General features: G+C 38.9%; 1 protein-coding gene across 1 annotated transcript; it reads right to left on the bottom strand.

The window, feature by feature from the left end:
• Positions 1 to 3,942: 3,942 nt before the first annotated feature.
• LOC127452348 (beta-1,3-N-acetylglucosaminyltransferase lunatic fringe-like) lies at positions 3,943 to 13,981 on the bottom strand. Its single transcript, XM_051717767.1, has 8 exons — positions 13,456 to 13,981; positions 7,557 to 7,605; positions 7,159 to 7,261; positions 6,891 to 7,044; positions 6,368 to 6,453; positions 6,091 to 6,256; positions 5,684 to 5,769; positions 3,943 to 5,586 (listed from the first exon to the last, which is right to left on the bottom strand). The coding sequence occupies exons 1-8, from the start codon at positions 13,864 to 13,866 to the stop codon at positions 5,523 to 5,525; spliced, it is 1,119 nt and encodes a 372-aa protein (XP_051573727.1). The 5' UTR covers positions 13,867 to 13,981; the 3' UTR covers positions 3,943 to 5,522.
• Between the last annotated feature and the right edge of the window lie 682 nt (positions 13,982 to 14,663).

The following is a 14,663-nucleotide window of genomic DNA, read 5'->3' as shown; positions in this document are numbered from 1 at the left end:
TCAATCAGTAAAGTGGACAGCAGACCCATTAGTAAGCCCTACAGGTTGATTTATGCCGTGGATGTTTGGGTGTAGCTTACACACATATAATCCTCAGTATGATTCTCAGCTTATTGGCAAATAGTGTATAGTCATAAACAAAGATGTTTCAGTTATGGTACAGATAGGTTTGTTTATATGCTACACTAGTGATCTAATGCTTGGGGTGTTTTATGTATGGATGGGTTACTTTTAACAGATAACTATCTCAGTAGTATTTCGGCAGTTATCTCTGCTTCAGGCATCTGTAACAACAGCACAATACATTTCTCTGGCTGGCTGCCCTGTACAGTGTGCTTTGCATAATCTTACTATCCTCCTTAAATTTAAATGGAGTAGCATGCACCTATTTCTTTTTTCTTTTCTTTTCTATTTTCTTTTTTCTTTTTCTTTTTTTTTGGAGGGGCACCAGTGGCAGTCGTGACTCATTTGGTGCCCTAGACGACTACAGAAAAATAAAGGCCAAAGTTTACTTCGCTTTTCCACATGCCGTTCCATCTCTCACACTGTCGAGCACTCAGCCTTTCAAAGTATACTCTTTTGACCGCAAATTTATATGGATGCGTTTGATGCATGTGCAGTACGACTGTTTTGTGATACTCTTTTAGCACAATCAACAGCAGGCACATGTGCAGATGATGTAAGCAGACATGGACTGTCCACTGTGCATGAGACGTAGCAGCACATGGAACACCGACATATACTTTGACCTTTAGTAGTTCTGTAGATAAGTTTAATATACACTCACTGAGCACTTTATTAGGAACTATGGTCCTAATAAAGTGCCTGATGTGGTCTTCTGGTGTAGCCCATTCGCCTCAAAGTTTGATGTGTTGTGCATTCTGAGATGCTATTCTGCTCAATACAAAAGTACAGAGTGGTTATTTGAGTTACAGTAGTCTTTCTGTCAGCTCGAAACAGTCTGGCCATTCTCCATTGACCTCTCTCATCAATGAGGCGTTTCCATCCGCAGAACTGCCACTCACCGGATGTTTCTTGTTTTTGGCACCATTCTGAGTAAACTCTAGAGACAGTTGTGTGTGAATATCCCAGGAGATCAGCAGTTTCAGAAATACTTAAACCAGCCCATCTGGCACCAACATTCATGCCACGTTCAAAATCACAGAGATTACATTATTTCCTTATTCTGATGGTTGATGTGAACATTAACTGAAGCTCCTGACCCATATCTGCATGATTTTATGTATTCCACTGCTGCCACATGATTGGCTGATTAGATAATCTCATGAATAAGTAGGTGTACAATGTTCCTATTAAAGTGCTCAGTGTGTGTATGTTAGTCTAGTGGTAAAGTTTCACCCTCAGAGATCTAAGCAAAGAAATTGATAATGCATTTTTTTATCCTCCTTAAACAATTACAATACATTGTAATAAAAGTAGGTTATTAAAAATGTAAAAAAAAAAAAAAATAGTCGATGAATAGTAGTTTCAAGTGAAAAAAAAAATTAATAACAAAAACCAATAATTATTTTGGAAGTTGCATTCAAAATCAACATGGCTGAACAATCTGAATGGGTTGAATGCTACTGATAGTAGCCACAGAAAAAAATGTGTTGGACTGCCTGGAACAGAAGCTTGGTACAGTATTTGAGACATACCAAAGAAGTACACTTCAAATCAGTCCCCATAATCATAGGTTTGATTTGTCTCTGTACAGTGGGAGAGGATACATACAGTATGTGTCTGATGCTCCGTCTACTGCAGACATGGCTTATGACATCTGCAGCCACATATTAAATATGGACTGTGTGAAACCTTTAAAGTGGGAGGAAGAAATATGATTCAGACTCATTGAAGAAGTCTTTTCAGCGCAGTGGTTGATTTTGGGGTGATCCGCATCTCAGACTTGCCTTGAAGAATGTAGAAATCCCCTCTCTGCCCTCAAGCTCATGAGAAAAGTGGCAATGATGGCTTAAGAATATAAACTCTCACACCATTAAAACAGGCACAGATGTGACTCAATAAAAATATGATTATGTTTGCAATAAGATCTTTTTGATCTGAATGGAATGAGAAAAAAAAAATTACATAGTGTCGTTGGAGCGTGGAATTAATGTTTGTGGCCACCTTCTCAAAATATGACATCAGTAAGACTGTTATTAGTTTCAAAGGAATAACAGTATTAGAATCTTCTTAAAATAACAATTAAAACATCTCTGTTTTTGCCTTCACATCTATATTCAGGGACTCTGAAACAGTTTGTGCATTATGAATACTTATATTTTTTCGGATTAAAGAAGAAATTTAATTTGTGTAGCACTTTACAATAAGGTTCTATATGCTAAGATCAGTTAAGGCATTAGCACAAACAATGAAAAATGTTATACAGCATTTATTAACATTTTATACAACCTTTTGGTTGATGTTGATCATAATGCCAGTGCTAACTAATTTTCATGTATACAACATTTAGTGTTGTACGTTAAAATGTTTTAGGGTAGAAATGAACATTAACCAAGATTAATAAATGCTGTAAAAGTATTTGTTCATGTTAACTATTGTGTTGATGTTAACAAAGTAAATTTGTTTTTTAAGCTCAGATCATTTCCACTGCATGCAAATCTGATTCTGAATGTTTTATTTTCCAAAATATAATTTTTTTAAAATAAAACTAGATAGTCCATACAGCCATGTCCATGTAGATTTGATTATCAACAGTATATATTCAAGATCACAGTGTGACTATTTAGTGTTGAAAGGTCCGGCAGTGAGGAAATGTGCTTTCCCTTGGCGATTGTTGTAGAATAATAAATGACGTGTGAGTGAGACTAAACTTTGTAAATGTGCTTCATTAATTCAGCAAGCAACACACAACGGGTCAGTGCCAGCATTTGTAAGCACAAGGGGCGAGTTTGTTTTGCTTGCATGCTTCAGCAACAGTTCACAACAGTCTTGACAGAGTAGGAGACACTGAACTATAAACCTCTAAGGTCTGGAAATGATTTTATTCCTTAATAATTGATGCAAGACATCTGTGTTTTGCTATAATAAGTGTGTCCTTATCCCTGTTTGTCTTAGATGTTAAAGGGGTAGTTCACCCAAAATGAAAATATTGTCATCATTTAGTCACCCTCATCTTGTTAAAAAACCCATATGACTAATTTTTCTTCTGTGGAACACAAAATAACTTTTGCCTAACCCTTATCATTCACTTTAATTGTGAGGTTCACATTCTGCCTAACATTTCCTTTTCCCCAGACAACGGCATAGATTCCAGTGGGATGGGGGGAGGTAAACCCCAATATCAAAACAAACAAGTACAATCCCCCCATTATTTATACAGTGATCAATGGAAATATGGTTAAATGCTTCACGCTGCAACCTCTCCAATGTTCAAGCAAAATCTACACCCTTGTCCCCAAAAGAAAGAAAATCATATGGGTTTGGAACGGGTTTGAAATGTATTGGGGCTTGGGCCAAAAATGCCACCAAAATTAAAATGTGGGAGGCAAAAAATGCCCTCCCAGTGAATTGTTCTGTTTTTTATTAGTAACATCTGATATAGTTCTTCATATTTTACTATATACCTAGGTATGCATATTATGGCATTAACTAAGAATTGATGTTGATTCTTAGGGTTAGACATTTAAATGTTGAGATTGAGACTTTTGAGACTTAATCTCTTTGTATTATTGAAGCGATTCAGTTGTTGTATTTGAAATAAACAGATGAGATACATTTTATGTTTTAAATGGTTAAAAACCCCTTAAGAAGGTAAAAATGCCCTGAAAACCAAATCCAGTGTGCATACAGTATATTGCCCCCTAATGTTAGTTAATTTCTGACACTGGTTTGGAACAACATGGGGGTGAGTAAATGATAACAAGAACTATGCCTTTAAATATGTAATGTGTAGCGTGCCAGCTGAAAGAAAATAAACAAAAATGTGGTAAAGTTTCTTAGTGAATATTCTGCTTTATTCAAAAGCTAAATGGTGAATTACCAAGGCAGCCCATGGTAACAATATCAGGATTGTGGTCCCTGAGCAAAACATTTGAACAATCAAAGAATCCAGATACTGGAATATAAATTACAGCCATTAGCAAAATTCAGAGCGTTACAAAAAAAAACAAAAAAAAACAAAAAACAAAAACTTTTTTTTAGAGTAATCACCAGACCTATTTCTGATACATAGGTGAAATGCATATAATATCTAAACATTTATGTACAAATACAAATGTATAAAATGGCACAGTATATATATATATACTGCTTTAAACTAACATTTACAGGCTAACCCAATATGGGCCATTCCCACAGAGTGAAAGAAACTCTGTTAGGATCACTGTTGTTGCTTATGTAAAGCTCTCAGTTAACATGCTCTGTATAGCAGGCATAGTGATGTACAATTGCCAGCCATACTTGAAAAGGAATAAGGAAATCTATGGCTGTAAGCCAGACCGCTCTGTGCAAAAGGGATCGGAGAACTCAGATCCATGTTATAAACACATCTTAAACTTTAGCTGCCATCTGTTTTGTACATAACTTTGTGTTACAAAAGGCCTTCTGCCAATTGGAAGAGTGAGAGAAACTTTACATAAGCAACAAACAGTTCATTCAAACCAAGCTGTGCAACTTCCACTTCAGTATATTTCTGAGCAAAGCTAAAAATAAAATACAAAATCTCGCCAAAATCTATCTGCCAAGATTGTTTGAATGCATTGGTATTAAATAATATAAACAATTAAAGATTTGGGGCAATTTCACACAGCTTAAAGATATCATCATCATCATCATAAAATGTCAAGATGATTTAGGGGAAAAAAGTGCTTGATCCTCATACACCACAGATTAAGATAACCTGAAAGTATATGTGGAAAATTGCCTATTGCCAGCACAAAATGTCATTAAAAAAACCTAATAGCAATAATAATTATAATAACACTGACATCAAAAAAATGTAATTGTTAATAAAATGGACCTTCATTTCATTAATTTTATCCGGAGTCCTTTACAAATTAGAACTATATAATAAAGCACCCATTTTAAAACATTGACCATACAAATCAAATCATTAAACCTGAAGGAACAACCTGAACGGTATTTGGAGAGAATAAAATATAAAGAACAAACTAATTTGCTAATTAGAATTGAAAACTAAGCATAAAAAGCTGGCAAAAGGCTTGGGTATACTAGAAACGTACATTCTATGAGAATTGCAAATTAGATACAAGCAATAGTAATGACATAAAGCACAGTTGATTGCCTGCAAAGCTTGGCGTTGAAAGCCTCCTTCTGCTGGGCCCTACGTCATGTCTGGTTTGGACAGGATGGTCAGGCACCAGGCAGTAAGGACATTTTTAAAGGCGGGCCGCACAGCAGCCCAGTATAACCATGAAGGCCGTTCGCCACTGCAGAGTAAATGCAGCAGCCACATGGCCCAATACAACACTGGTCCCACTTGCCTTTCAGATACCGAGGCAGTAAGGGACGAGGATACAAGAAAGGAGCCGGTCGCCTTACTAGGCAACCTGAGGAGGGCACCACAGGGTGTCTGGATACAGCAGACAGTGCACTGACTTAAACCTGAGAGAGGTGATGAAAACCAAAAGGTTAAATTAGCACAATATTTTGACAAGAGCAAAATGTAAACAAGATCTAGAGTGTTAAGGAAGTGTCATACCTAGACGGATCCTCCTCAACAGAGAAAGCCCCTTTCATGTTGATTATGTTCCTCTTGTTCTCAAACATTCCATAACTCAATGTAATCTGATTGAAAAGGCATGAAACAGCATTAATAAAACTATACAAGATATACCCATACAGTTACTGACCCTTGTGTTGTTCCAAATCTATATGACTTCGATTTTATTCAGAATGTTAGCCTCAGTCACCATTAACTTTCATTGTTTGGAAAAACGATGCAGTGAGAGTGAATGATGCCTGAAGCTTTCAGCCCAAAACATTCTGCCTACCATCTTCTTTTGTGTTCCACGAAGAAAGTCATACGGGTTTTGAACAACATGAGAGTGAGCAAATAATGACAAAATTGTTGGTTGAGCTTTCCCTTTAAATTTTTCAGAGCCTCACTTGTTTGTGTACTTCTGATTTGGACACCTGTTGCAGGTTCTCCAGATGGGAGTGGAACAAGCTGCTTCGGGTCAGAGGAACCCCTAGAACTGACTCAATGATGTAGCCAACGGTACAGTCATCGGGAAGACGGATCTTCTCGGCAGTGTTCATGAAATGGCCACCACTGTCGGAACGAGAATAAGTAAGTCAATAAAAAGGTCTGCTAACATCTCAAAATATTGAATATTGAATATGTTCTTAGAAAATGCATTAGGTTAGTGAAAGTTTTTTGCACCTTGCCCAGGGGCTCATCTTCAAAGCCAGACCATGGCTGACACAGAAGCCTGCTCCTCCAGTAGCAAACCAGAAATTGACAGGTCTCTGCAAAAAAGAAAGTGAAATCATCAGTTTCTATTCTATAAAACTGCCATCACATCCAGTAACAATAATCGAAACAAAAGAATATTCCAGGGTTCAATACAAGTTAAGCTCAATCAACAGCATTTGTGGCATAATATTGATTACCACAAAAATTATTTCAATCATTTCAATTTCAGCAAAAATCGAGGTTACTGTGAGGCACTTACAATGGAATTATGTTTGAGTTTTTAATGTTTACGGATTGGCCCCATTTACTTCTAATGTAAGTGCCTCACTGTAACCTAGATATTTGCTTTTTTTTTTTTTTTTTTTTAAGAAATGGAAAATCAAGACGAAATTAATTTTTGTGGTGACCACAGTAAGCCTAAAATGCTGTTGGTTGAGCTTAACTTGTATTGAACCCAAAATTTTGTTTAAGGATATTTTGGAAAACCTACCATCTTGTTGTCCCCAAGTCTTTCTGTGGCCTCAATAGGCCGGTCAAGGCTGGGTTTTCCAATGTACATGTCCTGAGTGTGAGGGTAGTTGGACAGCAACTTCACCAGTGTCCTCACGTTTACATAGTTATCATCATCCACATGACAGAACCACCTAAACCAGAAGATATTTCATTAGGACAACCAATATAGTTTGTTTTGACAGTAAAACATGGCTTCTACCAATTAATAATGTAGCATACTGTACTAATTATCTTGCATTTCTTACTTCTTTCCGGACTCAATGAACTTGTCATACTCAACAGCCATCTTGCAGGACAGAGCCTGGCGGCTGTGGGCAGCAGAGCAGTTGGTGTTGATGGTGTGGTCTCCTGTGCACAGAAGATGACAGATATTATCTGAGTGTCCACATAATACTCCACTCATGTCCGTCACTTGAAAAATGCCTATCACTTAACTAAAGTCTATTATCTGAGAGGTCAGGTGCCTCAGCACGCGCCTTAATACCATGTGCCCCCCAAAAGCCTTGTGACCCTTTAGCTAAGCACAAGATTTTTAAGAAGATTAGATGCCTGCTTTAACTGAGTCCAAACTCTGCACATATCAAAGAAGGAATGCCTGCTTCTTTCTGGCCCTGTGACTTTTGCATCAGGAAGCAGCACTCACCAGTTTTTTTCTTAAGTTCCTCATCTTCGCCGTCCGTGAAGATGTAAGTCTGTGAAAACAAAGACAAAGCCTGGTCAGTTATCTCTTTTAAGTCAAGTCACATAAGTTCATCAATGAATTACTTGAGCAAAGACGAAACAAAAAATAAGCGAGTTCCAAACTAGAATCATATGTCTTGGAGTGCTATTTATCCTAAGCGGATTGATTAGGAAGCATTGTCTGCATTTTCCGCCATGGAAAACTCAGCAAGTTAAACAAGCCAAAAACGACCCCCAAAATAAAGGCCCCTTGTTCTCGTTTTCAGTCTCTCCATGGCAACTGCTCAGCACCCAAAAGCATCCCAGGCCCAGAACAAAACGGGGGAGCAGATTACCCCACTTACCCCCAAGTACTCCACCCCCAACTACCCCCAATCTATTGCCCCCGTCCACCTCCCATGTCTTTCCATTTGTCATCCCTCTATCCCCTTCAGACAAGATAAAAATGCCATGAGAAGGAATAGGCAACAGAATGGGATAGTCATTTGGAAGAAATAAAAGACGCATCAGGTCCCATTCTCTCCAAACTTCCCAGACACACTCGGATTGATGAATATACATTCAGCACAATGCAGCAGTCACAGTGATGTCTGACCCTGGTGGGTTTTGTTAACATTAAAATAGATGGGGGTAGTGTATTGGGGTGGGATTAGGGAGCTCATTGTGAAAGATAAGACAGAGCAGGTGCAAGGCGGCAGCCCCGGCTCAAAGGAGCCATTGAGAAAAAGACGCCACACGCCACAGACAGACTGATGAAAAGGTGACCTGCCCCTGGCCATGCACTGTCTTTAACCTGTTTGCTTTCCACCTCAGGTGAGACAGCACCTGCCGCCTGCTGCCTTATCACAGCCACGTGTCTGAACACGTCAATCTGCCCACGCCCTCTCGCTTTTCAACGCCTACGTTACAAAACATTCACCTGTTCTCTTATGTGCTCTGAGTTAGATACACTGTAAAAATAAATGACAAAAAATAAAATTTAAGGAAAAAGAATGTAAAAATACTACAGTAAAAAAATATTTAATTGGTTAACCAATAGTTTCCTTACCAGATACAGTGAAAAATGTAATTATATTCAACAAGACAACAAATATATCATAAAAAGCAAATGTCAGATGAAAAACAGATTATATTTTAAGGTTAATGCTCTATCAAGTTTTAAATCAATAAAACCTATGTTCCTACCCTAAACCTTAAACCTAACCTATAGTGTCATAAAAGCAAATGCTGAAGTACCTCATCGTTTCATGTTGCCTCTACACTTTTGCAAGTGCAACACTTTCTCAGTTGAGCTACCACACAGTTTGATCAATTGCAGTTGGTTATTTAATGCAAACTCTAAAATCCGTCGCCATAGGCCACGTCCACGCTAATACACTTTCGTTTGAAAACGCATCTTTTTCTCTATGTTTTGGCCTTCCATCCACACAGATGGGGTTTTTGACAGCGAAAACTGAGCTTTTCAAAAACGCTCTCCCAAGTGCATACATTTGAAAATGGAAAAGTGTGGACAGAGGAAACGGAGATATCTGAAAACTATGACATATTTTTTTGTCATGTGATGCAGTCAAGAGTTTTCATACGTTTCGGTGTGGACAAAAAACTTTTGGAAAACATTTGAAAATGCCAGTGTGGACAGAGAGTGTTTCGAAAACTGTTTTTTTCAAATGTATCCGGATTAATGTGGATGTAGCCTTACAAGTCAAGCGCTATAGTAAAAGTGTTTCAGTGTCATAAGTGTTTATGAACTTGTGAGTCGTTGTTGTAGCACCTCTAGTATATATTTTAACAGGATACTGCCGCACGTAAAAATCATGATATATATAGAAGTGAACAGTGTAATATAAATATGCAGGCACCAAAGTGACATTCTGTAATGCCTAAAATGTTGTCATTGTATCTTTTTCAGTGAATTTCCAGCAACCTCAGTTGCCAGTTTTCTTTTTAACTGTAAATTAAAGTTTATGTTTTGCGATCTTTATTTCAACAGTGGATTAATTTTTTTGTTGCATTATTTTGTATAAATCCCTACACGCTCACATAAGCATGGACTCATTCCCCAGTCAATAGTTGCATTTTTTTTAAACGTTCAGCTTTGCCAGATAATGTTTGATTGGTTTGCAGAGCAAACTCTGAGCAGATGTGTAGTGCAGGCCTCTGTTTGTTTAGAGTGGGTTGGCGGTTGGGCTGGTAAAGGATCAGAGGCTGCCGCTGTTTGCTCAGAGTTACGCTGAAAGAACGGACTAACTACACAGGCAACTGCCAAGAGAGGCTGGGCATTGACAGAGGAGAGAAACCTCATAGCTGATTAGTGCATTACAATATGTGAGTGTGTGTGTGTGTGTGTGTGTGTGTGTGTGTGTGTGTGTGTGGCCATTCACCCCCACCCTAACCTGCTTCAACTATCACTTTCCATTGAGACAATGAGGAGTGCTTTCAGGCTGGGTAAAGCCACCACTGGGTAAATCCCAAATATGTTTGCCTGCATTTGCATACAGCTGCAGTGGTTAACTAAAGAGAGGCCTCTCATGGCGGATGCTTTGTTTCTTGATTTCCCTTTCATTGAATAATGAAAAGATGTTTTGAGTCAAAATTACCCAACTACTCATGCATGTTTTCTTTCTTAAATGTCAAGTCTTCAGAACATAAATTTTCCATCATTCTGCACACAAAAAAGGATAAAGGTTTTTATTGGATTATGTGTGGAGTTCTGATGAGCGGGTAGAATTGGTAGGGCTTCCTACCCCACTAAAGAAAGCCTGGAGCCTGACTGTCTGTCTCCTACTCCCCAGGAAGGAAAGAGAGAGATGTTACTCCCTCTATGAAACACCACCCAGCCCAGTTAGCTCTACTGTACCTGTGCCAGTTTAATGTACCAAACCACCAGAAACTCATGCCACAACAGATCCACACTGCTTAAATTGTCCTTTATGCTCAACAATTATAGCCAAGGACTCAAACCAAGAGAAACCACTGTCACAAACTGAGTTGCTGAGTAATTACACAGTTAAGTGTTTCAAATAGAAGTAATGAGGTTGGTCATGGTGGTACTTTTGGATTGAGCAAGTCAAGCAGTTGATCTGAATGGCATTTGGGAGCTGTCTGTGTAACTGGACACCGGATACCACAGCCACGGCACAGGCTGTTCTCTCATTGTTGTGAATTTCTCTCGCTGGGGAAGCTGCATTGTTCCAAGGGGGAAATTCAGAGAAACAGCGGAAGCCAGAAGCTGCTGCCTGAACAATTCAAACGGGAGTAGATCAGACTGAAGAGAATAACACTACTCAAGAGACCTGACTCATCAAGTCAAGTATACTACAACACATAATTTTAAAGGAATATCCTGTCATCATTTACTCACATGTTATGACTTTCTTTCATAGAACACAAAAGGAGATGTTAGGCATTATGGAAAAATATGCAATGAAAGTGAATGGTGACATGGAAATGAGAATGTAACAACATCAGGATGAATAAATGATAAAAGAATTTTCATTTTGATTGAACTATCCCTTTTACAGACAGAAAGCAGTACTCAAGCTCTAGGGTTTCATTCTGTTTTGAAAATACTGATAATTCCGGTCTATTAATAAGGGTTGGGGAGCTTCTAGTTGTCCTTGACTAACTCTAAACAAAGAAAATGCAGTTTCCCAGCGAGAAGAGTCGCAGGCTGCCATAGTGTCAACAGCAAATGCCGATTGGATCTACTCCCCGTGTTTACATGTAAACAGCCCAAGGCAGTGAGCTGTTAATCACCCATCATGGCAACACCTGAAGCAGGTGAGAGGTAAGGAAAGATGAGTTCATCACACAGAACACGAGCTTATAACCCCTATGAACATGTTCACAATGCTCATCTCACTTGACATATGTGACACAGTTCTCATGCTGTGGGCCTAACAATGCCTGGCCCCTCAAAACACTTGTTTGGTGCCAGCCATTGTGGCAAGCGGCCAAACGATATACCGGATCCTTTAGGATAATCCACAGGTGTACTTAGGTGTTGCACACGGATGAATGTTGAAATAATTTGAGAGCGGACCTCCATATGTGTATGTTGTGAATGTGAGGATTCATATAGCTGGCATTAGAGCTTATCTTTTGTTCTTTGAGTCCGGGCCACCTGGCACCCATTCTCTAGGAACTCCCCCTTGTGTTCTGGGCTGCACTGGTCTTTTATGTCTGCACTGCTCCCCACCAGCTGCCACTATTAATCCCTGCTGTTAACTCTCTCCTCTGTGAGTTAACTTCTATCATCTCCTGTACTGAGCAAACTCAAAGGGAGCACAGTCTTAAATTTGCAAGGCCTGGTGTGGCCATATCAGTTTATACTGAGAGTGAAGGTCAAATTTAAACTGACTAATTCAGTGCAGAAACTAAACTGCCATACAAAGGCAAAACACAGTATGTTTGCCAAGAATGAAATGGAAAAAGATTAGATTGCCAAGCCACATATCTTTCATATACCCACTTTGTAATGCACTGATTAGATATGTATGGTTGAGCCAAACCTGTTTGTCACAAGACACATCATAGTCTAAAAATGACCAAATTTTGTGAAAGATGTTTTGCCTTTGCATGACAGTAAAGTCACATTCATTCTGAAAATTCAAACAATAGCAAAAAAAAAAAAAAAAAGCATCAAATGTCTAAACAATTCCAATTCCACATTCTTTGATATTCACAGAATGATTAGAAAAAGAATGTTCTTTGTCCTCAAATCATGAAACGTTTTGCTATGGCTATGTGAGCCATATTCAAATTACAAGAACTCCCCACTCATCAAAGGTGTGAGGGTAACTGATTGTGAAAGAGCCCCGAGGAAATTAAACAGACTTTTGTAAAATGTATGAGCGACTACTCTAGGTGGTGGTTAAAATCACATTGACTGCTCTGTGCTTTTGTACCGGCTGTTTCTCAGAGCTGTATTTTCATACTGGGAGCCACTCAGCATGCTGCTCAAAAGCTTTCCTAGCCTATAGATGCTGTTCCTTTGTGCCCCCGGCATCTCCATAACGAAGACTCTCTTTTCCCACCGGTTGGGTAGCTTGACCCAGCCTCTGCTCCAGATCCCCAGTTCCCATGGAGAGTGGGAGACAAGGGGCTGGCGAAGCTTTTCTTTCCCCCTTCAGAAAGACGCTTTGTTAGCGCTGAGAAGGGGACAAGTCTGAAGCCGCTGTTGTGATGCATCCTTAGGCCTGGCGCATTCACCGGGACACCCCAAACAATGGGGCAGGAGTGCAAGAAAAAGGGGGGCTTACAGCCACCCATCGCACCGTCAGAAACATGTGCATTGCCACAGGCATCACAGAGAGATTATGAATCTGGGCAAATTTGTATAATGCCTTCTTAAGGTGCCAGTGAGATTTAAAATAACTTTTTAGTCACTTTATGTTACAGTGTTCATGTTACAATGGAATTACATATGTAAGTACTGAGTAATAACAATGAACATGTATGCAATGGTCTGGTGGAGCTGCTTGTTCATGTTAATACACTTTGTTTGTATTATTACAGTGGTATTTAATTAAATGTACATGTAATATGTGTAACACGGAGACTGTAATGTGAGTTTTATACAGACACTGTTAGTTTGACTGGATTTTGAACACTTTAAATTGCGTTTATATAAAATTCATGACCAAAATTTAAATAAAGAAAGCAATGGCGTTATAATAGGCTATAAATAGAAGGTATGTTCATACCACCAACGCTGCTTACAATAATAAAACCGCAAAAAATATCCTTTGCTTCCGGTTGGTAAAATATGTAACTGCAAACACGCTGTAATAAAGTCCAACAGTTTATGTAATAAATAAATAAATAAATAAATAAATAAATAAGAGTGTAAACTGACGCACCTGCTGCATGTTTCTGGATATCCAGGTGTCCAGCAGCAGATCTAGTCTGGACCTGTGAAACTTCATAGTGGTCTTCACTGCGATGAAGATGTCATCAGCGCTGATGTCTTCAGCGGGCGAGTCTGTCGCCGCTCCGGACGCCTCGGCGGGTTTATCCGCTTCCCTCCTGCTGCGGGTCAGCTTGGAAAAATACGCCGAAAATCCCTTCTTTCCATTCTGTCCAGTCTGAGCTCCATCATCAGCCTCTGGTTCAGCCAGACTCTGGAGAGAGCGCAAGACGACCTCGCTCTTGTTCTGCATCCCGCCCATCCTTATCCGCTGATGCTGAGTGAAAACTACCAGCAGCGCGAGACAGGTGACGGTCGCCCCCGCGACGGAGAGCACATCTTTCATACTGTATGTTTTCAACATGTTTATAAAACTCTCTTTAGCGATGTGCACTGCATTAATCTGAACATCCCTTAAAAAAAAAAGCCTACTCTAAAAAATTTTACTTAGTGTCATCCGACTTTACAGTCCCTCTGAAGCACTGACAGTCTCTACTCATCGAGTCTCGGAGGGGTTTTATAAACTGCCCATGACACAGGACACGCCCAGTGGGCGGGGTGTGAATTGCTATTGTACTTTGGGAACCGCAGAGAGACTGTCAATGGGAGGACGCAGGCGAGTGACAGAGAGGGGGAGGCTAAAAGGGGACAAGCAGGCGTTAACGTTGTGAAAGAACAGACTGTGTATGTATTTGCTAAAATCACTGTTTAAATACCTTTACATAACTTTTGCATACCCTTTATTATCAGGAGCCGGGTTGAAATGATTTATTGTTTGCAGGCTTTCAAATTATTGATTAGATAATATAAGTTTTTGGTGGATAGAAACATAATCATGACAGTATTTTTTTAATTTATTTTTTTTATTGTATTTCTGTGAAAACACTGCATGTGTATGAATTCTTGCATTTTTATAGGTTTTCATGCATTGCTACCATAATTGGCATAAATACCGAATACATAGGTGGGGTCAGATTTCACCCCAAAATCAAAGAAAATAATAAGATATTATACTGTATATTGCATAAAGAAAACGAATTTGCACTAAAATAAAGAGAATCTGATAAGAATATTTGAGAATAATAAGAATTACAAACAAACTCAGAGTATAAATTTAAAACATTATATACTGGAATATATATATATATATATATATATATA

Source organism: Myxocyprinus asiaticus, chromosome 14 (genome assembly GCF_019703515.2).
Source record: "Myxocyprinus asiaticus isolate MX2 ecotype Aquarium Trade chromosome 14, UBuf_Myxa_2, whole genome shotgun sequence".
Lineage (NCBI taxonomy): Eukaryota > Metazoa > Chordata > Actinopteri > Cypriniformes > Catostomidae > Myxocyprinus > Myxocyprinus asiaticus.
The sequence above is the reverse complement of the archived record's forward strand: the minus strand, read 5'-3'. Positions and strand labels throughout refer to the sequence as shown.